Source organism: Musca vetustissima, unplaced genomic scaffold, assembly GCF_032173495.1.
Source record: "Musca vetustissima isolate MV318-11 ecotype Yass unplaced genomic scaffold, APGP_CSIRO_Mvet_v1 utg60551, whole genome shotgun sequence".
Taxonomy (NCBI): Eukaryota; Metazoa; Arthropoda; class Insecta; order Diptera; family Muscidae; genus Musca; species Musca vetustissima.
In genome coordinates, this window is record NW_026873089.1 from 54,153 (window position 1) to 77,911 (window position 23,759).

The 23,759-nt window shown below is 37.5% G+C and overlaps 1 protein-coding gene across 1 annotated transcript; it reads left to right on the forward strand.

Moving 5' to 3' along the window:
- Positions 1-7,005: 7,005 nt before the first annotated feature.
- Positions 7,006-20,846, forward strand: LOC133322680 (protein held out wings). The gene is made up of 6 exons (XM_061531649.1): positions 7,006-7,090; positions 8,977-9,240; positions 14,717-15,050; positions 15,133-15,387; positions 20,457-20,625; positions 20,723-20,846. The coding sequence occupies exons 1-6, from the start codon at positions 7,016-7,018 to the stop codon at positions 20,844-20,846; spliced, it is 1,221 nt and encodes a 406-aa protein (XP_061387633.1). The 5' UTR covers positions 7,006-7,015.
- Positions 20,847-23,759: the final 2,913 nt, after the last annotated feature.

Genomic DNA, 23,759 nt, shown 5'->3' on the forward strand with positions numbered 1-23,759 from the left:
TCTTCAAAAAATATGAATCCTTTTCTTTTTTCGGTATTTGTATTTAAGCTTTTCATTTCATCCTCGTCCCGTCCTGACATCAGCTGCTGATAGCTGAAAATCAAACGAGGCAAAATGATGATTTTTTGTGCAAACTTAGGGCACAGTGGGGGATATTTAAGCAAAAAAATCAAAAAAAAAAAATAAATTTAAAGGATTTTTTAAAGAACTTTTAATGGACCCTAGAGTGGATTTTTTAAATATTTTTTCTGGACCTCTAGAAGGCCTTTAGGCGTGGATTTTTTAAATAATTTTTAGTGACCTCCTGAAGGCCTTTAGGCGTGGATTTTTTCAATAAATTTTTAGTGACCTCCTGAAGGCCTTTAGGCGTGGATTTTTTCAATAAATTTTAATGACCTCCTGAAGGCCTTCAAGCGTGGATTTTTTAAAGAAATTATAATGGCCTCCAGAAGGCTTTTAGGCGTGGATTTTTTAAATAATTTTTAATAACCTCCTGAAGGCCTTCAGGCGTGGATTATTTAAATAATTTTTCTAGACCTCCTAAAGGTCTTTAGGCGTGGATTTTTTAAAGAAATTTTAATGGCCTCCAGAAGGCCTTCAAGCGTGGATCTTTTAAAGAAACTTTAATGGCCTCCAGAAGGCCTTCAAGCGTGGATTTTTTAAAGAAATTTTAATGGCCTCCAGAAGGTATTCAGGAGTGGATTTTTTAAAGAAATTTTAATGGCCTCCTGAAGGCCTTTAGGCGTGGATTTTTAAGGACATTTTAATGGCCTCCAGAAGGGTGGGTTTTTTAAAGAAATTTTAATGACCTCCAGAATGCCTTTAGGCGTGGATTTTTTAAAGAAATTTTAATGGCCTCCTGAAGGCCTTTAGGCGTGGATTTTTTAAAGAAATTTTAATGGCCTCCTGAAGGCCTTTAGGCGTGGATTTTTTGAATAATTTTTAATGACCTCCTGAAGGCCTTCATGAAGGCGTGGATTTTTTGAATAATTTTTAAGACCTCCTGAAGGCCTTCATGAAGGCGTGGATTTTTTAATAATTTTTAATGGCGTCCTGAAGGTCTTTAAGCTTGGATTTTTTAAAGAAATTTTAATGGCCTCCTGAAGGTCTTTAGGCGTGGATTTTTTAAAGAAATTTTAATGGCCTCCTGAAGGCCTTTAGGCGTGGATTTTTTAAAGAAGATTTGGGGACCTCTAATGTTGTTCCCTAATATTTGGATATTCTTTCTACGCCCACTCCTTTCCCTATGAAATTTTCGCACTCACGTCCCTTTTCGGTATATTTCATGCCTTGTTCTTCATGACTGGGTTAGTAGTCTTATTTACAATTGCTGGAGTCTGTGTGCGCGCCATGCTAGGCTGCCAACATAAGGACCTTCCTTCTTATGCGTGTCTGTCTTCCGTCCTGTGTGTGTGTGTGCCGGTCTATCTCTATGTGTGCGTTTATATTTGTATAGTTGTTTCTTTTGTTAACGGGGAACAAGAAGAATGTTAAGCTTATCTTTAAGTATTTTTATTTTCTATTTAAGTAGGCCCTGCGTTTTTTTTCTTTTTGTCTGTGTGAGTGGAGAACAAAACACAAAAATGGTTATTGTTTTTGTCTTCTTTGTTGTTGTTGTTCAAGCATTTTATTTTTTGTTCTATAAGTCAAAAAGATCAGCCATCTATGATGTGGAAATCTCTAAATAAGACCCTTTAAAGAGCTAAGAAGAATAGCAACAACAACAAAAGCAGCAACAACCACTCGTGGAAATATATTTAAATATTAAGACAGAAAATGATGGTCGGAAATGGGGAAGGTGGGAGGGGAATGAGTATCTCAATTTTACATTGTAGCCGGATTAGGGTTTATGAACACAAGTGTGTGCGACAGGATACACGGTTTATGGCTTTGTGCATATGCATGCTTACGTGAATGAACACACGAACGCACACACACACGTACACAGCATACAAGCTGTTAATATTTAATACTATTGAACGTTTATTTCATACGAAATAAACTTTTGGGCTAATGCAGGTTGAGTAGATGGTTTATGGGTGGGATTTTTCCAAAAATGGTTATTACTCCCACTCACGAATATTTTCGATTTGGTAAAGAATTTTTATAAACCTCTTTAAGCCCGTAAGTGGTGGGTTTTATATAGAATTTTATGTACTATGTTAAGGCCTAAAGGTGTAGACTTTTTCAAGACTGTTTTTTAACAACGTTTAAGCTCCCAAAGACTGGATTTTGAAGTCCCCTTAAAGGCCATAAGTAGTGGATTTTTAAAATAATTTTTATAGTTCCCTAAAAGGCCCTAAGGCGTCGATTTTTTAAATAATTTTTATAGTCCCCTAAAAGGCCCTAAGGCGTCGATTTTTTAAATATTTTTCATAGTCCCCTTAAAGGCCCTAAGTCGTGGATTTTTTAAATAATTTTTTATAGTTATATTTAAGGCTTTATGGCGTGGATTTTTAAAATAATTTTTATAGTCCTCTTTAAGGCCTTAAGACGCAGATTTTTTAAATAATTGTATAGTCCTCTTTTAGACTTTAAGTCGTGGATTTTTAAAATAATTTTTATAGTCCTCTATAAGGCCTTAAGGCGTCGATTTTTTTCAATAATTTTTATAGGCCTCTCTAACGCCTTAAGACGTACATTTTTCAAATAATTTTTATAGTCCCTTTAAAGGCTCTAAGGCGTCGATTTTTTAAATAATTTTTAAAGTCCTCTTTAAAGCCTTAAGGCTTGGATTTTTTTGAATAATTTTGGAAGCCCTACTTTTTTCCGATGACTGCACCTTTCATGCAACTTAAAATATACCGACACCTTGTGAGTGATATGTCACACGCTATTTACGTTATTTCAATTTAAAATTTTGCCATAAATTTCAATCAAATTTGATTTATCTCTTCTCCTCCTCCCATTCTCTTTAAACCCCTCTCGAGGTTGAGTGTGTTGATTCCTTCTGGGAAGCTATTCAAATGTTGCCAACACAACAAACAGCACGTGCAACGACATTTCCGCAGGAAAATATCACTTCTCGGGCTCTTCCTTTGAAAGACAAAAAAAAAACAAAAACAAAAAACCGGGTAGGCGTTTTTGTATACGTGCAAAGGAAGTCGAAGTTTAAGTTGAAGGTGAAAAAAATGAAGTGTTACTAACACCGGTCAGGAAATATTTACGGAATGCTACAAGGAAGTCACCCGCACACACATTTATTTTAATGGGAGTTATACAAATATGTATTGGGGTGGATCTGGAATTTTCACGAAGAAATTTAAAATCCTCTCAAAGCCTAAATTGTTTAAAGAATTTTTCTGAACCTCCTGAAGGCCTTAAGGCGTGGATTTTTAAAAGGATTTTTATGGACCTCCAAAAGGCTTTAATGCGTGGATTTTTATAGATCTCCAACATGCTTTAAGGCGTGGATTTTTCAAAGAATTTTTATAGACCTCTAGAACACCTTAAGGCGTGGATTTTTTAAAGATTTTTTATAGACCTCTAGAACACCCTAAGGCGTGGATTTTTTAAAGAATTTTTATAGACCTCTAGAACACCCTAAGGCGTGGATTTTTTAAAGAATTTTTACAGACCTCTAGAAAACCTTAAGGCGTGGATTTTTCAAAGAATTTTTATCGACCTCTAGAACACCTTAAGGCGTGGATTTTTTAAAGGATTTTTATAGACCATTAGAACCCCTTAAGGCGTGGATTTTTTAACGAATTTTTATAGACCTCCTCAAGGCCTTAAGGCGTGGATTTTTTAAAGAATTTTTATAGACCTCCAACAGGCCTTGAGGCGTGGATTTTTTAAAGAATTTTTATAGACGTCTAACCGTCCTTGAGGCGTGGATTTTTTAAAGAATTTTTATAGACGTCTAACCGTCCTTGAGGCGTGGATTTTTTAAAGAATTTTTATAGACGTCTAACCGTCCTTGAGGCGTGGATTTTTTAAAGAATTTTTATAGACCTCTTAAAGGCCTAAAGGCGTGGATTTTTTAAAAAAAATTGTATAGACCATTAGAAGGCCTCAAGGCGTGGGTTTTTTAAAGAATTTTTATAGACCATTAGAAGGCCTCAAGGCGTGGATTTTTTAAAGAATTTTTATAGCCCTCCAACAGGCCTTATGTCGTGGATTTTTAAAAGGATTTTTATAGACCTCCAACAGGCCTTGAGGCGTGTATTTTTTAAAGAATTTTTATAGACCTCCAACAGGCCTTGAGGCGTGGATTTTTTAAAGAATTTTTATAGACCTCCAACAGGCCTTGAGGCGTGGATTTTTTAAAGAATTTTTATAGACCTCCAACAGGCCTTGAGGCGTGGATTTTTTAAAGAATTTTTTTAGACCTCCAACAGGCCTTGAGGCGTGGATTTTTTAAAGAATTTTTATAGACCTCCAACAGGCCTTGAGGCGTGGATTTTTTAAAGAATTTTTATAGACCTCCAACAGGCCTTGAGGCGTGGATTTTTTAAAGAATTTTTATAGACCTCCAACAGGCCTTGAGGCGTGGATTTTTTAAAGAATTTTTATAGACCTCCAACAGGCCTTGAGGCGTGGATTTTTTAAAGAATTTTTATAGACCTCCAACAGGCCTTGAGGCGTGGATTTTTTAAAGAATTTTTATAGACCTCCAACAGGCCTTGAGGCGTGGATTTTTTAAAGAATTTTTATAGACCTCCAACAGGCCTTGAGGCGTGGATTTTTTAAAGAATTTTTTAGACCATTAGAACCCCTTAAGGCGTGGATTTTTTAAAGAATTTTTATAGACCTCTAGAACACCCTAAGGCGTGGATTTTTAAAAGGATTTTTATAAACCTCTTAAAGGCCTTAAGGCGTGGATTTTTTTAAAGAATTTTTATAGACCTCTGGAACACCTTAAGGCGTGGTTTTTAAAAGGATTTTTATACACCTCTAGAACACCCTAAGGCGTGGATTTTTAAACGGATTTTTATAGACCTCTGGAACACCTTAAGGCGTGGATTTTTTTAAAGAATATGTATAGACCTCTAGAACACCTTAAGGCGTGGATTTCTTAAATAATTTTTATTTTTTTAAAAAGATTTTTATAAAGATTTTTATAATTGACTCTAAATTATGCGCATTAATTTGATAGCGCACTTCAAACTTTTTGTCAATCGCTTGTGAGTGTCTGGTGTAATTCGATTTGTATTTTAACAAAAGATATATAAAAATAAACCACAACAACAATATCGGTAAACAACTGTATTGAGGACATACATATCATGACAGACAAGGCGTAAAGCGGGAGATAGAGGAGGAGCTCTTTGTCTCCCCTTCAGAAGAACAAAAACAGCCGCTAAGACAGCTACAATAAAAGACCAAACAAAACTTTGATTTATTTCATCAACAAACATTTGGCAAAAAACTTTTGACACTCTCCCTCCACCCCTCCCCCTTTCCCCTTCAAGATGAGCAGCACAAAAAAAAAACAACAACAAAAACTTTGTCATTTAGCCAAAAAAAAGTTTGCAGGCCTCTAAGTTAGTGTGAATTTCGTTGTGATTGTCTCTTTGTGTGTGTGTGTCTTTCTGTTTGTCTGTCTGTTTGTCTATCTGTCGGCCTGCCTGCCTGCCTGCCATGTCATTTATCCATCCATTCATCCTTCAATTTTTTTGTTCACAGATGTCCCATATATCACTTATTGCGAAAAAAGTCTTCGAAGCGAGCGAAAGACTGAGATAAGCAGTCATCACTATGAGTATGGGCCTCTTTGTGGCAGTATATGTGTGTGTTTGTGCGTGTTTTCCTCTACTTGACTACTCAAGTGTGTGGTGTGTGTGAAATGATAACATCTGTCGAATTGCCCAAAACAAAGAAATGGCTGAAGTTAAGACTCAGTGTAAACTTTATTTACACTTATGTGGCTCTCCCCCTACCCTCTCCCCTGACCATTTCGCGAGGAAGAGGAACGATAATTATAATGAAATTATGCATACGACAGCAACAACACCACGACCACTATAGCCGACAACGACACCCATCAACACCTATCTACACGACGACGACGGCGACGACCACAAGACAACACTTAAAGTAGTTGTTTGAAACAACTACTCCTACTTAGGGGAGAGAGAGGTGTCGTCTCTCTCTCTCTCGCCCTCTTAAGTGTGGTTTAGAAGTGTGTCTTGTTGATGATATAGAGCAGGCTCGGGCAGAGAATAACAAATTTGCGTTGTCGATGTGTGCGTGTGTGTGTGTATCAATGGGTTTTCACAGTTGTTTCAATTGAATGTGCATGAGAGTATGCTGTTATTTACTTTCGTGAGAGAGCACGCGTGCCGGGTTTTGCCTGATGTGGATATAGAGCGCAGTAGTTAGCTAAGACATAATCTAGTGATTATTCCCCTACATGCAGCCACTAATACAGGGAGTTTAGACACAAAACACACACACATACACCTACATACACACATTATAGAAATAATCATAATAAGAATGATGTGTCATTTTTTATTGTTTTTTTTTTTTTGTAGTTTTTTTTTTTTTTTTTTTTGACACTCTATTTATAATGAGACCCAGCTGTCCCTCTCCTTTGCCAGAGTTCCTTACCATCTCCCTCACAAGTTTTATTGTTTTGCTAAATCATGTTCATTTCTCAAGGTGTGTGTCGTCACACACAACATCACAGATGAAGGGAATGGATTCCAAATATCTTCTTCCTTTAGCTATTAATAAAAATTAAATTGTTTCCAAAAGAGAAAGGGGGCGGGGAGTCTACAGATGACGATGAAAATGATATCTTCTCCATTGTAATGGAGAAGTAGGGAGTAAAAGAAAAAAATCATTATTAATGACAAATGAAATGAGGTGACATAAATAACAAATCGTGAGAAGAAAATTATCTGTTTTTTTCTAGGTGAGGATGGGGGAGAAATAATTCACTTTCATTTCTAAAGGACCAAGAGGATATAACACCACTATAAGTTCTAAAAAAAAAAAAATTATTAAAAATTGTCTTTAATTTTTCTTTGAAATTTATTTTTTATTTTTCATTGCAGAAAAAACAAAAATGTTGGACATAACGCGAGATCGACCGGTAAAGGTGGCCGTTAAAGTGGCAGTGCCCGTTAGGGATCATCCAAAGGTAAGTAATTTTTCTACACCTCTTCAAAGTCCTAAGGCATAGATTTTTTTAAAGAATTTTTATAGACCTCCTAAAGGCCATAAGGCGTGGATTTTTTAAAAAAATTTTCTAGACCATTAGAAGCCAATAAGTCGTGGATTTTTTAAAGAAATTTTATAGACCTCAGAAAGTCCTTAAGGCTTAGGTTTGTTAAAGAATTTTTAGAGACCATTAGAAGGCCTTAAGGCGTGGATTTTTTAAAGAATTTTTTTAGACCACTTCAAACCCTTAAGGCGTGGATTTTTTAAAAAAAAAAAATTCTAGACCTCTAAAAGGCCAAAAGGCGTGAATTTTTTAAAGAATTTTTGTAGACCTCTAAAAGACCAAAAGGCGTGAATTTTTTAAAGAATTTTTGTAGACCTCTAAAAGACCAAAAGGCGTGGATTTTTTAAAGAATATTTCGAGACCTTTTAAAGGCCAAAAGGCGTGGATTTTTTAAAGAATTTTTATAGACCTCAGAAAGTCCTTAAGGCTTAGGTTTGTTAAAGAATTTTTAGAGACCATTAGAAGGCCTTAAGGCGTGAATTTTTTAAAGAAATTTTATAGACCTCCAACAGGACTTAAGGCGTGGATTTTTTAAAGAATTTTTTTAGACCACTTCAAACCCTTAAGGCGTGGATTTTTTAAAGAATTTTTTTAGACCACTTCAAACCCTTAAGGCGTGGATTTTAAAAAAAAAAAAAATTCTAGACCTCTAAAAGGCCTTGAGGCGTGGATTTTTTAAAGAAATTTTATAGATTCTTAGAAGGCCTTGAGGCGTGGATTTTTTAAAGAATTTTTATAGACTCTTAGAAGAATTTTTATAGACCATTAGAAGGCCTTAAGGCGTGGATTTTTTAAAGAATTTGTCTACACCTCTAAAAGGCCTTGAGGCGTGGATTTTTTAAAGAATTTTTCTAAGCCATTCAAAGGCCTTAAGGCGTGGATTTTTTAAAGAATTTTTATAGATTCTTAGAAGGCCTAAAGGCGTGGATTTTTTAAAGAAATTTTCTAAGCCATTCAAAGGCCTTAAGGCGTGGATTTTTTAAAGAATTTTTCTAAGCCATTCAAAGGCCTTAAGGCGTGGATTTTTTTAAAGAATTTTTCTAAGCCATTCAAAGGCCTTAAGGCGTGGATTTTTTAAAGAATTTTTCTAAGCCATTCAAAGGCGTTAAGGCGTGGATTTTTTTAAAGAATTTTTCTAAGCCATTCAAAGGCCTTAAGGCGGGGATTTTTTAAAGAAATTTTCTAAGCCATTCAAAGGCCTTAAGGCGGGGATTTTTTAAAGAAATTTTCTAAGCCATTCAAAGGCCTTAAGGCGTGGATTTTTTAAAGAAATTTTCTAAGCCATTCAAAGGCCTTAAGGCGTGGATTTTTTAAAGAATTTTTCTAAGCCATTCAAAGGCCTTAAGGCGTGGATTTTTTAAAGAATTTTTCTAAGCCATTCAAAGGCCTTAAGGCGTGGATTTTTTAAAGAATTTTTCTAAGCCATTCAAAGGCCTTAAGGCGGGGATTTTTTAAAGAAATTTTCTAAGCCATTCAAAGGCCTTAGGGCGGGGATTTTTTAAAGAATTTTTATAGATTCATAGAAGGCCTTGAGGCGTGGATTTTAAAAAAAAAATACTTACATACGTAGGTTTTTTTAAGAATTTAAGGCCTTAAATTTTTATTTTATTTCTTTCTAATTTCCTAGCCCCCATAAAATTCGATTGAAAGTCCTTGCATGCCCTTGTGTCCTTATCTATTACACATTTTGTTTTCGATTTTTTTTTGTATCATATTTATTTCACATTAGCACAACATCTTCTTCTTCTTCTTCGTCTTATCTCCATCAATTTATTTTCCGTCTCTCCTACTCTCTTTGACAGTTCAATTTCGTTGGCAAATTGCTCGGGCCCAAAGGAAACTCCATGAAACGTTTACAGGAAGAGACCATGTGTAAAATGGCGGTGCTCGGTCGCGGTTCGATGCGCGATCGTAAAAAGGAGGAAGAGCTGCGCGGCAGCGGTGACAGTCGTTATGCACACCTCTTCGAAGATTTACATGTGGAGATTTCAACATTTGCTGCACCGGCGGAAGCCCATGCTCGCATAGCGTATGCCTTGGCGGAAGTACGAAGATTTCTGGTGCCGGTAAGTTCAAGAAAATAACAACAACATAAAATAATAGCAACAACAACAATATCGTCATCATTTGTGTTGTGATAAAAAAGTTTTGCGGTTACAGGTTTTTTTGTGTAAATATAACAATTTATGTAATAGGAAACCTTGTGCTCTGCGAACCATGGGAGGTTGGGAGGCGGGTGGCAAGACCCGCCTGCCCGCCCTCCTCCTGGCAAATCACTTAAAAAAGTAAAAAAACAAATAATTTGCGTAATTACTTTGTTTGTTGGTGTTGCAGGAAAAACGATAGAGATGGTTATTTATGCACAGCCAGGTAGGGTTTCTGTTGCCGGGGTGGGTCGATGTGTAGTCAGGATGCATGTTTGTGTGTAGTTTGCTGAAAGTTTCTGACATCTGTGGTCGCACACAACAACCATTGCAACTAATTGCAGTTGTCTACATTTTATTTTGATGTTGTCGATGTTGTTGTTGTGGGGCTCACACATGAGTGCCTGGCTTAGTGGAGGAGGATTCTCGAAAGTAACATTTAATAGCAAAAAATTGCAGCAGGGCCTTAACGATATTTTAAGGACTTTTTATAGACCATTCGAAGGCCCTAAGTTGTGGATTTTTTAAAGAATTTTTATAGACCTCCTCAAGGCCTTAAGAAGAGGAATTTTTAAGGATCTTTTATAGACCTCTTAAGGGCCTTAAGGCGTGGATTTTTTAAAGAATTTTTAAAGACCTCCTCAAGGCATTAAGGCGTGGATTTTTTAAAGAATTTTTAAAGACCTCTTCAAGGCCTTAAGGCGTGGATTTTTTAAACAATTTTTATAGACCTTCAACAGGCCTTTAGGCGTGGATTTTTTAAAAAATTTTTCTGGACCACTAGAAGGCCTTAAGGTGTGGATTTTTTAAAGAATTTTTCTGGGCCTCTAGAAGGCCTTAAGGCGTGGTTTTTTTAAAGAATTTTTCTGGACCACTAGAAGGCCTTAAGGTGTGGATTTTTTAAAGAATTTTTCTGGACCACTAGAAGGCCTTAAGGCGTGGATTTTTTAAAGAATTTTTATAGACCTCCTCAAGGCCTTAAGGCGTGGATTTTTTAAAGAATTTTTATAGACCTCCTACAGGCCTTGAGGCGTGGATTTTTAAAGAATTTTTATAGACCTCCAACAGGCCTTGAGGCGTGGATTTTTTTAAGAATTTTTATAGATTCTTAGAAGGTCTTAAGGCGTGGATTTTTTTAAGAATTTTTATGGACCTCTTAAGGGACTTAAGGCGTGGATTTTTTAAAGAATTTTTATGGACCTATTAAGGGACTTAAGGTGTGTATTTTTTAAAAAGAATTTTTATGGACCTCTTAAGGGACTGGATTTTTTAAAGAATTTTTATAGATTCTTAGAAGGCCATAAGGCGTGGATTTTTTAAATAATTTTTATTGACCTCCAGCAGGCCTTGAGGCGTGGATTTTTTAAAGAATTTTTATAGACCTCCAACAGGCCTTGAGGCGTGGATTTTTTAAAGAATTTTTCTGGATCACTAGAAGGCCTTAAGGCGTGGATTTTTTAAAGAATTTTTCTGGATCACTAGAAGGCCTTAAGGCGTGGATTTTTTAAAGAATTTTTCTGGATCACTAGAAGGCCTTAAGGCGTGGATTTTTTAAAGAATTTTTCTGGATCACTAGAAGGCCTTAAGGCGTGGATTTTTTAAAGAATTTTTATAGACCTGTTCAAGGCCTTAAGGCGTAGATTTTTTAAAGAATTTTTCTGGATCACTAGAAGGCCTTAAGGCGTGGATTTTTTAAAGAATTTTTATAGACCTGTTCAAGGCCTTAAGGCGTAGATTTTTTAAAGAATTTTTCTGGATCACTAGAAGGCCTTAAGGCGTGGATTTTTTAAAGATTTTTTCTGGATTCTTTAAAAAAAAATTTATTTTTTAAAGAATTTTTCTGGACCACTAGAAGGCCTTAAGGCGTGGATGTTTTAAAGAATTTTTATAGACCATTAGAAGACCTAGAAGACCTTATATAGCCCTCCAACAGGCCTTAAGGCGTGGATTTTTTGAAGAATTTTTATAGCCCTCCAACAGGCCTTGAGGCTCGGATTTTTTACACAATGCCTTATATCCTTTCCAAAGAATTTCCCTCTCTCAGTGTCTCTGCCTGTGTTCACGTCCTTAGCTGTTTGTATTTACTAGCCAGTAGCCACTGATTATGTGTGTATGTGTGTGCGGTTCGCTTGTTCGGAAAACCCATGGCTTCATTCATATATCCAACAAAATAAATGTACATGTTCAAGTGTCCATTTGATAAAGTAGACAAATACCCACACATCCACTCAATCACACACACACACACACATAAATACATACACATATTTATACCTATTTAAGCACAAATATATTTATTTGTTTTGTGGGTTTGTGTGTGTGTGTGCGAGTTCGGAGAATGGTTTATGTGAAGTATTGCAACTTTGGCCATTAAATATGGTTCTACACAACACTTGTGACAGTTGGCAATGGCTTGGCATGTTGTTGTTGTTTTTTTAGTCCTCGTCATTGCCATACTGTTGCTGCTGCTGCTACAATTCCATCTGTCATCTGTAACTGTTATTATAGGTTAAAGAGAAGGAATTTATATGTGTATATAAGGGTGTCTCAGGGACGATGGCTATATTTTTTTTTTATTAAAAAACAATATTTTGGATTTCACTACGTTCTTCAATTTTTGAATTGATATTGTTCTTTCATTTTTTTGTTCGAGACACTCTAATACCCATTCCATATCAACAACACATAGTTTGCATGTGGTTATTCTCTAGTTTGTTCAATTTGTCAACCAATGAAATTTTAATAATGTTGAACAATAACAACATCAGCAGCAGCAACAACAACAACAAACACCACCACATATCAACCTGTTAATTGTTAAACTCTGACAATAACAAGTGTAGTAGTAGTAGTGCAGCTAACAAGGGCAATAAATTGTCACTCATATGTCAAAACAATAACAATGTTATAATAAAGAGAGAGAGAGAGGAGTAGAGATTATTGTTGTTCGGTTTATTATTGTGGAAAGGATCTCTGAAAAATTTCTTTAAAAATCCACGCCTTAGGGCCTTAAAGGATATCTGAAAAAAAATCCTTAAAAAACCCACGCCTTAGGGCCTTAAAGGATATCTGAAAAAAAAATCCTTAAAAAACCCACGCCTTAGGGCCTTAAAGGATATCTGAAAAAAAAATCCTTAAAAAACCCACGCCTTAGGGCCTTAAAGGATCTCTGAAAAATTCCTTTAAAAAATCCACGCCTTAGAGCCTTAAAGAATCTCTGAAAGATTCCTTTAAAAAATCCACGCCTTAGAGCCTTAAAGGATCACTGAAAAAATCCTTTAAAAAATCCACGCCGTAGAGCCTTAAAGGATCTCTGAAAAATTCCTTTAAAAAATCCACGCCTTAGAGCCTTAAAGGATCTCTGAAAAATTCCTTAAAAAATCCACGCCTTAGAGCCTTAAAGGACCTCTGAAAAATTCCTTAAAAAAATCCACACCTTAGAGCCTTAAAGGATCTCTGAAAAATTCCTTAAAAAATCCACGCCTTAAGGCCTTTAGGAGGGCTATAAAAATTCTTTAAAAAATCCACGCCTTAAGGCTTTAGAGGGGCTATAAAAATTCTTTAAAAAAATCCACGCCTTAAGACCTGTTGGAGGTCTATAAAGATTATTTAAAAAATCCACGCCTTAAGGCCTTAAAGAGGGCTATAAAAATTCCTTAAAAAATCCACGCCTTAAGGCCTTAAAGAGGGCTATAAAAATTCTGTAAAAAATCCACGCCCTAAGGCCTTTAGGAGGGCTATAAAAATTCTTTAAAAAATCCACGCCTTAAGGTGTTCTAGGGGTCTATAAAAATTCTTTAAAAAATCCACGCCTTAAGGCCTGTTGGAGGTCTATAAAAATTCTTTAAAAAATCCACGCCTTAAGGCCTGTTGGAGGTCTATAAAAATTCTTTAAAAAATCCACGCCTTAAGGCCTTAAGGAGGGCTATAAAAATTCTTTAAAAAATCCACGCCTTAAGGCCTTAGAATGGCTATGAAAATTTCTGTAAAAATCCACGCCTTCAGGCCGTTTAGAGGTCTAGAAAAATTCTTTAAAAAATCCACGCCTTAAGGTGTTCTAGAGGTCATTAAAAATTCTTTAAAAAATCCACGCCTATTGGGCTGTTGGTGCCTCATAAATATTCTTTACAAAATCCACGCCTTAGGGTGTTTAGAGGTCTATAAAAATTCTTTAAAAAATCCACGCCTTAAGGTGTTCTAGAGGTCTATAAAAATTCTTTAAAAAATCCACGCCTTAAGGCCTGTTGGAGGTCTATAAAAATTCTTTAAAAAATCCACGCCTTAAGGCCTGTTGGAGGTCTATAAAAATTCTTTAAAAAATCCACGCCTTAAGGCCTGTTGGAGGTCTATAAAAATTCTTTAAAAAATCCACGCTATAAAAAATTCTTTAAAAAATCCTCGCCTTATGGCCTGTTGGAGGGCTATAAAAATTCTTTAAAAAATCCACGCCTTGAGGCATTGATGAGCCATAGAAAAATTCTTTAAAAAATCCACGCCTTAAGGCTTGTTGGAGGTCTATAAAAATTCTTTAAAAAATCCACGCCTTAAGGCCTTTAGGAGGGCTATAAAAATTCTTTAAAAAATCCACGCCTTAAGGCCTTTAGGAGGGCTATAAAAATTCTTTAAAAAATCCACGCCTTAAGGCCTTAAGGAGGGCTATAAAAATTCTTTAAAAAATCCACACCTTAAGGCCTTAAAGAGGGCTATAAAAATTCTTTAAAAAATCCACGCCTTAAGATGTTCTAGGGGTCTATAAAAATTCTTTAAAAAATCCACGCCTTAAGGCCTTTAGGAGGGCTATAAAAATTCTTTAAAAAATCCACGCCTTAAGGCCTTTAGGAGGGCTATAAAAATTCTTTAAAAAATCCAGGCCTTTAGATCTTCTAAAGGTTGTTTAAATTAAAAATTTGTTGCATACTTTCAGGCGCCTTTTTTGTCCTATTTCATTTTGCAATTTTTCCGTTAAATTTTTTCAAATATATTTTAATTTCGTGTTTTGGCGTCCACCCCTCTTGCATCCCTGTTCTCGCTTCTCTTAAAGACTATTTTGCATTCTGAGGCTTAAGGTGTCCGTTTTGCACGACTTTGCTTGTTGACTTTCTGTTGAGTGCAGAACCTGAAGTGGCATTTTGAGGAAAATATTATAATTTCATGATATTTTTGTTCGGATGACCTCTGCTCTGCTCAGAGCTTTGAGAAAGTAAGTACCAAGTGAGCACTTGACAAGTTCCATGGCAGAGTATGGTGTGCAACGGCAGGGAGGTTCCACCTTCAGCTCAAGTGCAGCAACATGGTGGAAGGGTGGAGAAATGCAACACTTTGAAATTTACCTGTTGGTTTTTTTAATTTTTGAGTCAAGAAATTCTAATTCTATTTTGTTGGGTTATTTTCTTTCCAGGATTATCACGATGACATACGACAGGAACAAATGTGGGAAATGCAGGCCCTGACCACCTCGACAAATCCCAATGGCAATGGGAGTATAAATAACATAAACAGCGGCAATTCCAGTGATCAGGAATTGGCCTTAAGTCCCAATCATCTAATTGAGGGTGGCATCACCGACATGGATACATCGAATGATGAAAAATCGGAAGAATCAACGGGTATGGATTGTCTGGCCACGGAGAAGCTGGAAAGATTAAGGGCACCCAGCAGTAATGGTATGGCGGGTATGGTGACAACAAATATTGCAGCGGATCCATTGAAGTTGGCAACAAATGCGGCACCAAGTAAGTTCTGACTTCCGAATGGGATTTTGATTTTTAAAAATTTCTAAATTTTATATTTTTGTCTGAATTTCTTCCTTTGCAGTCCATCATCCCTGTGCCATGACCGTAACACTGCAGCAACAATTATCGGCCGTGGCCGCAGCCGCCGCTGGCATGGGTGGCATTTTAAAACCCAATCCCGCAGCAATGACCGGTTTGGCCCCCACCCAGCCCACAACAGGTCTGACATTACCTCCCACAGACACAGATCCTACAGCCGCCTCGGCATTGACTTTTTTAGAGACATCGGGAACACTGTTACATCCTGCCCTGAGAAATGTAAAGGCAATTAATATAGGTGAGTCCCAGAAAAGCAGGGTTTCCCTTAATAGGTCCCTGGAAATTCGGGATTTCAACAGAATAGAACAGATATCACATTTTTTTATTATTTCAATTTATATTTGGGATATTTTTGGAAAATTTTCAATTTTCGGTAAATATCTGGCGAAGTTTCGGGGATTTTGTGGGAATGTTGGGGATTTTAAAAATATTGAAATTAATGAAATCATCAGGCTCGTTTTGATATGCCTTTTGAGCTGGGACATTATCATTCATCCGCACAACATGGCCTAGCCACCGTGGTCGCTGCAGCTCAATACGACTGACTATGTCGATGTCCGCGTATAAATTGTAAAGCTCATGGTTCATTCGACGCCGATATTCACCGTCGACGCAGATCGGCCCGTAGATCTTTCGGAGAATTTTTCTCTCAAACACCCCAAGAGCTGCCTCATCTGCTTGCGCATGTACCCATGCTTCTGATCCATATAATAGCACGGGTAGTATCAGCGTCTTGTAAAGTGTGAGTTTGGTCTGGCGGGAGGGTGGCCTTGTTTCTAAACTGCTTACTTAGACCATAGTAGCATCTGTTGGCCATCACAATCCTTCTCCGAATTTCAAAACTGATGTCATTCGTTTTGTTTATGACGGCGGTACCAAGGTATATAAAGTCTTTAACTACCTCGAAGCTGTAGTTCTCAAGTTCCACAGTTGGTCCGAGTCTAGTGGACGTCTTGCGCGTTGATACCATACCAGCTTGGTCTTCTCGCCGTTTACTGTCAGACCCACTTTTGCAGACTTCTTCTCGATTTCAGTTCAAAGGTGGCTGTTACCGCTCGCAATGTTCGACCCATTATGTCGATGTTATCGGCGTAGGCGAGTAACATAGCAAGTATGGTACAGAGTGCCATTTCTGTTCACCTTTGCGTCTCGTATGACCTTTTCCAGCAGGATGTTTAAAAAGATCACACGACAAACTGTCACCTTGTCTGAATCCTCGTTCGGTATTGAAGGGCTCCGATAAGGCTCCTTCCCGACTTTAATTGCTGATCTTGTGCCACTTAAAGTTATCCTGCATAGCCGAACGTAGACATGGCTTTGAACACCTCTGAACGGATAGGGCTGTCAAAAGCGGCCTTATAGTCGACGAATAGGAGGGATGTGTCGATGTGCTTTTCGTGGGATTTTCCAGAGTGAAAATCTGGTCAATGGTGGATTTGCCAGGTCTAAAGCCGCATTGGTATGGTCCAATGATGTCATTGACCATTGGCTTCAATCGTTCACACAGCACACTGGATAGCACTTTATATGCGATAGGAAGGAGACTTATTTCTCTATAGTTGGCACATATCATCTTGTCTCCTTTTTTTGTGCACGGGACACAGGATGCTGAGGTTCCAATCATCGGGCATGCATTCATCTAGCCAAATTGTACTAATCAGCTGGTGCATACACTCCTGACCAGCATCTGGCCACCAGTCTTGAATAGTTCGGCTGGTAACCCATCGGCTACTGCTGCTTTGTTGTTCTTGAGCCGATTAATTGCTTATATGACCTCATCTTGGTTAGGTGCTATACACTCTATACCATCATGTCTTATTGGTTCTGGGGTATCTTCTTCAATGCCACTATTTGATACCAGAAGCTCCTTCAAAATGCTCCTTCCAGATACTCAACCCTCCTTCCAGATCCTCAACACTGTCTGTATCCTGTATCTCCTTCCAGATCCTCAACGCGCTGTCTGTATCTGTCACCAGGTTTCCTTCTTCATTTCTACAGGAGGATGTGCCTGCACCAAAGCCTTCGGTTTGGTGTTTTACCCGTTGGTATAATTTTCGGACTTCATTCTGACTTCTGTACCTCTCGATTTGCTCGCGCTCACGTTTTTCTTGTTCTTTCTACTTTTTTTCTGAAAACACGTTTCTCCTCTCTCCTTTTCTCCCGATAATTCTCCATCACGTTACGTGTTGCTACTGTCCGCAGGGTTGCCCTATACGCTGCGTTTTTCACATCAGTAGCATTACGACACTCCTGATCGTACCATGGAATTCTTGATGGTAGTCTTTGGTACCCAAGCGTTGCTTTTGCTGCAGTTTGTAGGTAGTGAGCAATTCTTTGCCATTGTGTTTCTATAATATTATCGGGACAAGAGGTGATTTCGTCAAGCAGTTGGGTAAGTTGAGCGGAGTAGGCCTCGGCTACCGGTTGCGTATGCAGCTTTTCGACGTCGAGTTTCCGTGTTGTTTTACATCGCACCTTTGCTGCTACATTAAGACGGGTTCATACCTTGGCTGCCACAAGGTAATGGTCCGAATCGATATTTGCTCCTCGGATCGATCGGACGTCTAAAACACTGAATGAATGCCTTCCGTCTATCACAACATGATCAATTTGATTTCTCGTTTTTGGATCAGGAGAGATCCAGGTGGCCTTATGTATATCGAGATGCTCTGGAATCCGGTGCTGCTAACTACCAATCAATCAATCAACCTCAACAGCCGTTGTCGGATGGTTCTTCATGAAGGCTAAATTTTCCGACGGTGGGGCCAAAGATATTTTCCCGTCCGATTTTTGCATTAAAATCTCCTAGTAGAATTTTAATGTCATGACCAGGGCAACGGTCATATGCTGTTTCTAGCCGCTCGTAGAATATGTCTTTGGTCTGTTCATCCATATCTTCGGTCGGAGCATGGGCGCAAATGAGACGGATGTAGAAGAACTTCGCTTTTATACGGATTATGGCATTTCGTTCATCTACTGGAGTGAATCTGGAGAAGAGGTCTTTCATTCTCCTATTAACCATAAATCCGCAGTCAAATTCATGTCTCGTCTCATGGCAGCTATAATATAGGGCGTAATCGTCTGATTTACTTACGCCTGTCCCTTTCCATCGCATTTCCTATAAGGCAATAATATCGGCTTTGTACTTCTTGAGTACATCTCCGCCAAACCGCGAACACTGCGCCTGTTCTGTACAATGTGCGCACATTCAAGTGCAGATTCGCAGATCGTGGTCCTTTATACGTTTGTGAGGGTCGTCAACATTAGGGGAGGGGTTTGGTTTTATTTTTCTTTGCTTTTTCATAGTAGGTTCGGTTTTCCGAGAGTGGGCAACTAACCCGACGCCTCAACCCATTTTTTTATAGTTCTTATGGGTGAACTCGCGACATATATTAGCTCACTATTTCAACGGGAGATGAAAATAGCTATCCCAGGTGGCACCGCGGGGAGGCCAGTGTCCACAATTGCGATGAAAAAGGGACCAAGATAAGCCTGGACTTCGCCATGTTAAAGCCAATCAGAGCCGTTGCTTGATACCTATCATCCCCTACGCTATCATCAGATTTAGATATAGCTCCCATATATATTTTCGTCCGATTTAAGACAAATGGTGCACCAAAGTCCCTATATATCCTTCGATTTTCACAAAAATTGGCACAGCGTTCTGAATTGAGCCTAGAATGATGTGTGCCAAGTTTTGTGAAAATCGGTTCAGATTTAGATATAGCTCCCATATATGTTTTTGTCCGATTTAAGACAAATGGTGCCCCAAAGTCCTTATATAACTTTCGATTTGCACGAAATTTGGCACAGCGTTCTGAATTGAGCCTAGAGTGATGTGTGTTAAGTTTCGTGAATATCGATTCTCATTTGGATATAGCTCCCAAATGTATCTTCGACCGATTTAATCTAAATGGTGCACCTAAGACTCTATATGTTCCTCGATTTGCACGAAATTTAGCATAGCGTACTGAATTGAGACTAGAATGATGTGTGCTAAGTTTCGTGAAAATCGGTTCAGATTTAGATATAGCTCCCATATATATTTTCGTCCGATTTAATGTAAATGGTGCACCGAAGACTCGATTTGCACGAAATTTGGCATAGAGTAATGAATTGAGCCTAGAATGATGTGTGTTAAATATCGTACAAATCGGCTCAGATTTAGATATAGCTCCCATATATATATTCGTCCGATTTAAGGTAAATGGTGCACTAAAGTCCCCAAATATCTTTCGATTTGCACGAAATTTGGCACAGCGTTCTGAATTGAGCCTAGAGTGATGTATGTTAAGTTTCGTGATAATCGGTTCAGATTTAGATATAGCTCCCATATATATTTTCGTCCGATTTAAGGTAAATGGTGCACTAAAGTCCCCAAATATCTTTCGATTTGCACGAAATTTGGCATAGTGTTCTGAATAAAGTCTAGAACGATGTGTGTTAAATTTCATGAAAATCGATTCTCATTTAGATATAGCTCCCATATATATTTTCGTCCGATTTAATGTAAATTGTGCACCGAATACTCTATATGTTCTTCGATTTGCACGAAATTTGGCATAGCGTACTGAATTGAGACTAGAATGATGTGTGCGAAGTTTCGTGAAAATCGATTCAGATTTAGATATAGGTCCCATATATATTTTCGTCCGATTTATGGTAAATGGTGCACTAAAGTCCCCAAATATCTTTCGATTTGCACGAAATTTGGTACAGCTTACTGAAATAAGCCTAGAATAATGTGTGCTAAGTTTCGTGAAAATCGGTTCCGATTTAGATATAGCTCCCAAATATATTTTCGCCCGATTTTATGTAAATGGTGCACCAAAGTCCCTTAGTATCTTTCGATTTGCACGAAATTTGGCACAGCGTTCTGAATTGAGCCTAGAATGATGTGTGCTAAATTTCGTGAAAATCGGTTCAGATTTAGATATAGCTACCATATCTTGATTTGCACAAAATTTGGTACAGCTTACTGAAATAAGCCTAGAATAATGTGTGCTCAGTTTCATGACAATCGATTCAGATTTAGATATAGCTCCCATATATATTTTCGTCCGATTTAATGTAAATGGTGCACCGAAGACCCTATATATCTTTCGATTTTCACAAAATTTGGCATAGCGTACTGAATTTAGTCTAGAATAAGGTGTGTTAAGTTTCCAGAATATCGGTTCAGATTTAGATATAGGTCCCACATATGTATTTTCGTCCGATTTTTGGTAAATGGTATTTTTTTTTTTTTTTTTTTTTGTAAAAATCCAATTATTTTTTAATTTTGTTTCTTTTTCCCCTCTCTCTTAGCTGGCAATCTGACTCGCAAACGCCCTCTGCTGGGCGTGCCACGTTCCAGTATGAATCCGACCAAACGCACGGTTATGACACTATTAGCTAGAACCAAAAATGCCCAAGCGCTGCATGCGGTACGTAATCCGGTAACAACAACACCCACACCAACTACACATTTTCCCGAGTAAGTTCCCCTATTTCGTAAAATTTCAAAATCACAACAGTTTCAAAAAATTTCGCAAAAAAGTTACAGCTTAAAGTTTTAGTTATTCCAATTTTAGTCCATTGCAAATGTTGACATCGCCGTTTATAATACCGCATCATCATCATCAGGCCATGGACCATCATCATCATCATCAGACAATGTTGCCATTGTCTAAGGAGAGTCTGAGTCAAGGTGTTTAAAAAATGTGGAGTGAAAACAAAGTGGCAACTAAGATCCTAAAACAAAACGAAAAAACAAAATGAAACAAGGAAGAAAAAAGAAAAAACAGAAATGAAAACCCCCCGCCTCCTTATAACTACAAAGTAGATATAAAACATACATTTATACATACATACAAATATATTCATCAAGAAACAATTATTTATATACATACATAAATATGTTATGTGTTAAAAAAAAAAGTTCAAACGAAATTCGCAAAAAAAAACAAACACATTCTCTTTGAGCCGGAAACAAGCAATGTCTTCATATAAGCAAACAACAACAACAAAAAAAACACAAAAAAACAACAACAACCCATATTTATTAAACTTAATTTTATACATTCCTTTATAATATTTTAAGTTAACATGGACAAACAACAACAACAAGTGAAAATAAACAAAGAATATAAATAAAAAAACCAAAAACAACAAAAAATATTTACATATTTACAACAACAAAATAATTAAAGAAAACAAAAACAACAAATATAACGAAAATGAAAATTTAAAGAAATTGATTTACTTTATGAATGGCTATTTAAACACAGTTAGAGATATGCTGAACGAGTGACAGCTGACAGCTGTCAAAACACGAGTATGAATTAAAACAAAAACCGTAAAATACCAAATTTAGGGACTAAACTTAATCTTAAGATTATAAATATTTCAAAGAAAAAAACCAAAAAATAAAATAAAACATATTTAATAATAATCTTTAAATATATTAATCGTAATAAATATAAAAAATAAATCAAACATTAACACAAAAACACTAAATAAATACTCTACTTAATACAATCCCTAATAACCATATTGAATATTTAAAAATTTTCGTATATTTTCATCATATAAATCCTCTTAAAAATTTTCATTGCGACAATGTAAACAATGGCTAAATGAGTGATTTACAACAACGTGGTTAGTGCACACGTTACTCATGAATGCGTACGTTACGTTGCGTTACTGCAGTAATCGTCACTTTTTCTCTCTTCAGTTTATGTTGTGCTTACACAGGCTAGTTTTTTTCAGTTTAAAATGAAGTTTATTAATGAAATTTGTATTTTAATGGGAAATTAGGAATATAAATGAAAATTGGTATGCATTGCACAGTGGTCAGATCGTCGTAAAATAGCAACCAAAAAATATAGTTATTTTGAAGCCATAAAAACGTATTTTATTGTACAAGGAATAACAAATGATGAAAACATTTAAGATTATATTGAGGGTCAGGCTTCTGACTTATTAAGAGGGCGTACTAAAAATCAATTGAAAAGTGTCTGATCCTTCATAATAAGAAAACATTACTTACTTAGCTGGCTTGTGACAGAACTTTCGTTCCAATCGCCGAGCTTAGTAAAGATTTCCAGGAAAGACCATTTTCGGCAATATTGTCTTCGACTTGATCTTTCCCATAGTATTCGTCGCCTTCCCCTTCTGCGTGAACAATCAGCTGGTTCACTTGTATATGCCTTCTGGGCTGGGGCATCCATTCATTCATTCTCACAACATGACCTAGCCAACGTAGTCGCTGCAGCTCACAACGTCTAACAATGTCGATGTCCAAGAATAGCTGGTACAACTCATGGTTCATTCGACAGCGATATTCACTGTCAACGTAGATCGGCCCATAAATCTTTCGGAGAATTTTTCTCTCAAACACTCCAAGAGCTGTCTCATCTGCTTGCGTAAGTACCCATATCTCAAGCGGACTGTATACAAAAATAGATCCCTGTTTAACTAAATGTTCTCTCTTTTACACAAGAGACCCACAGCAAGACGTTCACTATCTTTATTATTTAAAAACCATGTTCGCTACGTGAACATCTTGCGGGCCAGAAAATGAATATAAAATATAAACTATTCCAAGATATAAAAATTATAAAATATCAAAAATTGAATTATAAAGAAATAAAAGAACAGCTAGGTGATCGCCTCCAGGTACCACCGCCATCTCCCCAACCAGCTTCTAATATCGGCACCTCCACCTTTGTCTGCCGGCTTCATCTTCCATCCAGAACCATTGGCCATAGTCATCCTCAGCTTCTCGGTCATACGGCTTCCAAATGGCTTGTCCACATCTTTGGCCGGCAGCATCAATCTCCAGGCTGCGCCATTTGCCAACCTCATCATAGCCGCGGCTTCATTCTTCAGCTTGTTCCCGCTTCTGACCGCAGACTTCATTTTTGTGGGACAACCTTCCCCTTCTTCTTCAGCATTTTTCTTGGCACCAAATTCGTCCCTCTTCGGCAGAACGTCATCTTTATTACGTGGTGCACCATTGAATGTGACTGCTGGATCCAACTTCCCGGCCGCCTTTCCACGATTTATATCGACAATCTTCCTGGCCGGAAGATTCATAATTTTCGGCTTTCGCTTACTGTTCCAATCATTTTGTGTTGTCGGTTCCTCGCAATTGTCCGCCTGCTTCATCTTCATATCTGCATTTCTAGCCGTAATTTTCCTCGTCGGAACATTAATAACCAACGGCTCACAGCCCCAATCATATGTTGCTGTCGGGTAACAGTCATTGTCCGTCGGCTTTACCTTCATATCGGCAAAACAATTATCCACTGGCGGCTTCTTCTTCTTAGTATATATTCCCTCTTTCCTTTGCTTTTTCATCGGATTCATCGTCACATCCGAATCCTGTTCCATAACAGGTATCTCCGCATCAGCCACTCCATCGTTCTTTTCCATGGCCAACTCGTCTGGAGCTATTTCTTGCCGCTGCTTATTGGTATTGGCAACCATTCGTCTGGGCAACTGGTCACGTTCTGCCTCTGCTAATCGACGGTTCTTCTCCGAAAGATCCAGTTCATTCAACAGATTCCTTTTCTCTTCTTCCCAGGATTTTTCTGCTGCCTGGGCCTTCTCTGCAGCCGCTACCAA

Excerpts from the sequence above, each read along its gene's own strand:
- LOC133322680 (XM_061531649.1), top strand. The coding sequence starts at position 7,016 with ATGTTGGACATAACGCGAGATCGACCGGTAAAGGTGGCCGTTAAAGTG. Across the intron at positions 9,241-14,716 it reads TACGAAGATTTCTGGTGCCG|GATTATCACGATGACATACG; the intron begins GTAAGTTCAAGA and ends TTTTCTTTCCAG. Across the intron at positions 20,626-20,722 it reads CCAACTACACATTTTCCCGA|TCCATTGCAAATGTTGACAT; the intron begins GTAAGTTCCCCT and ends TTCCAATTTTAG.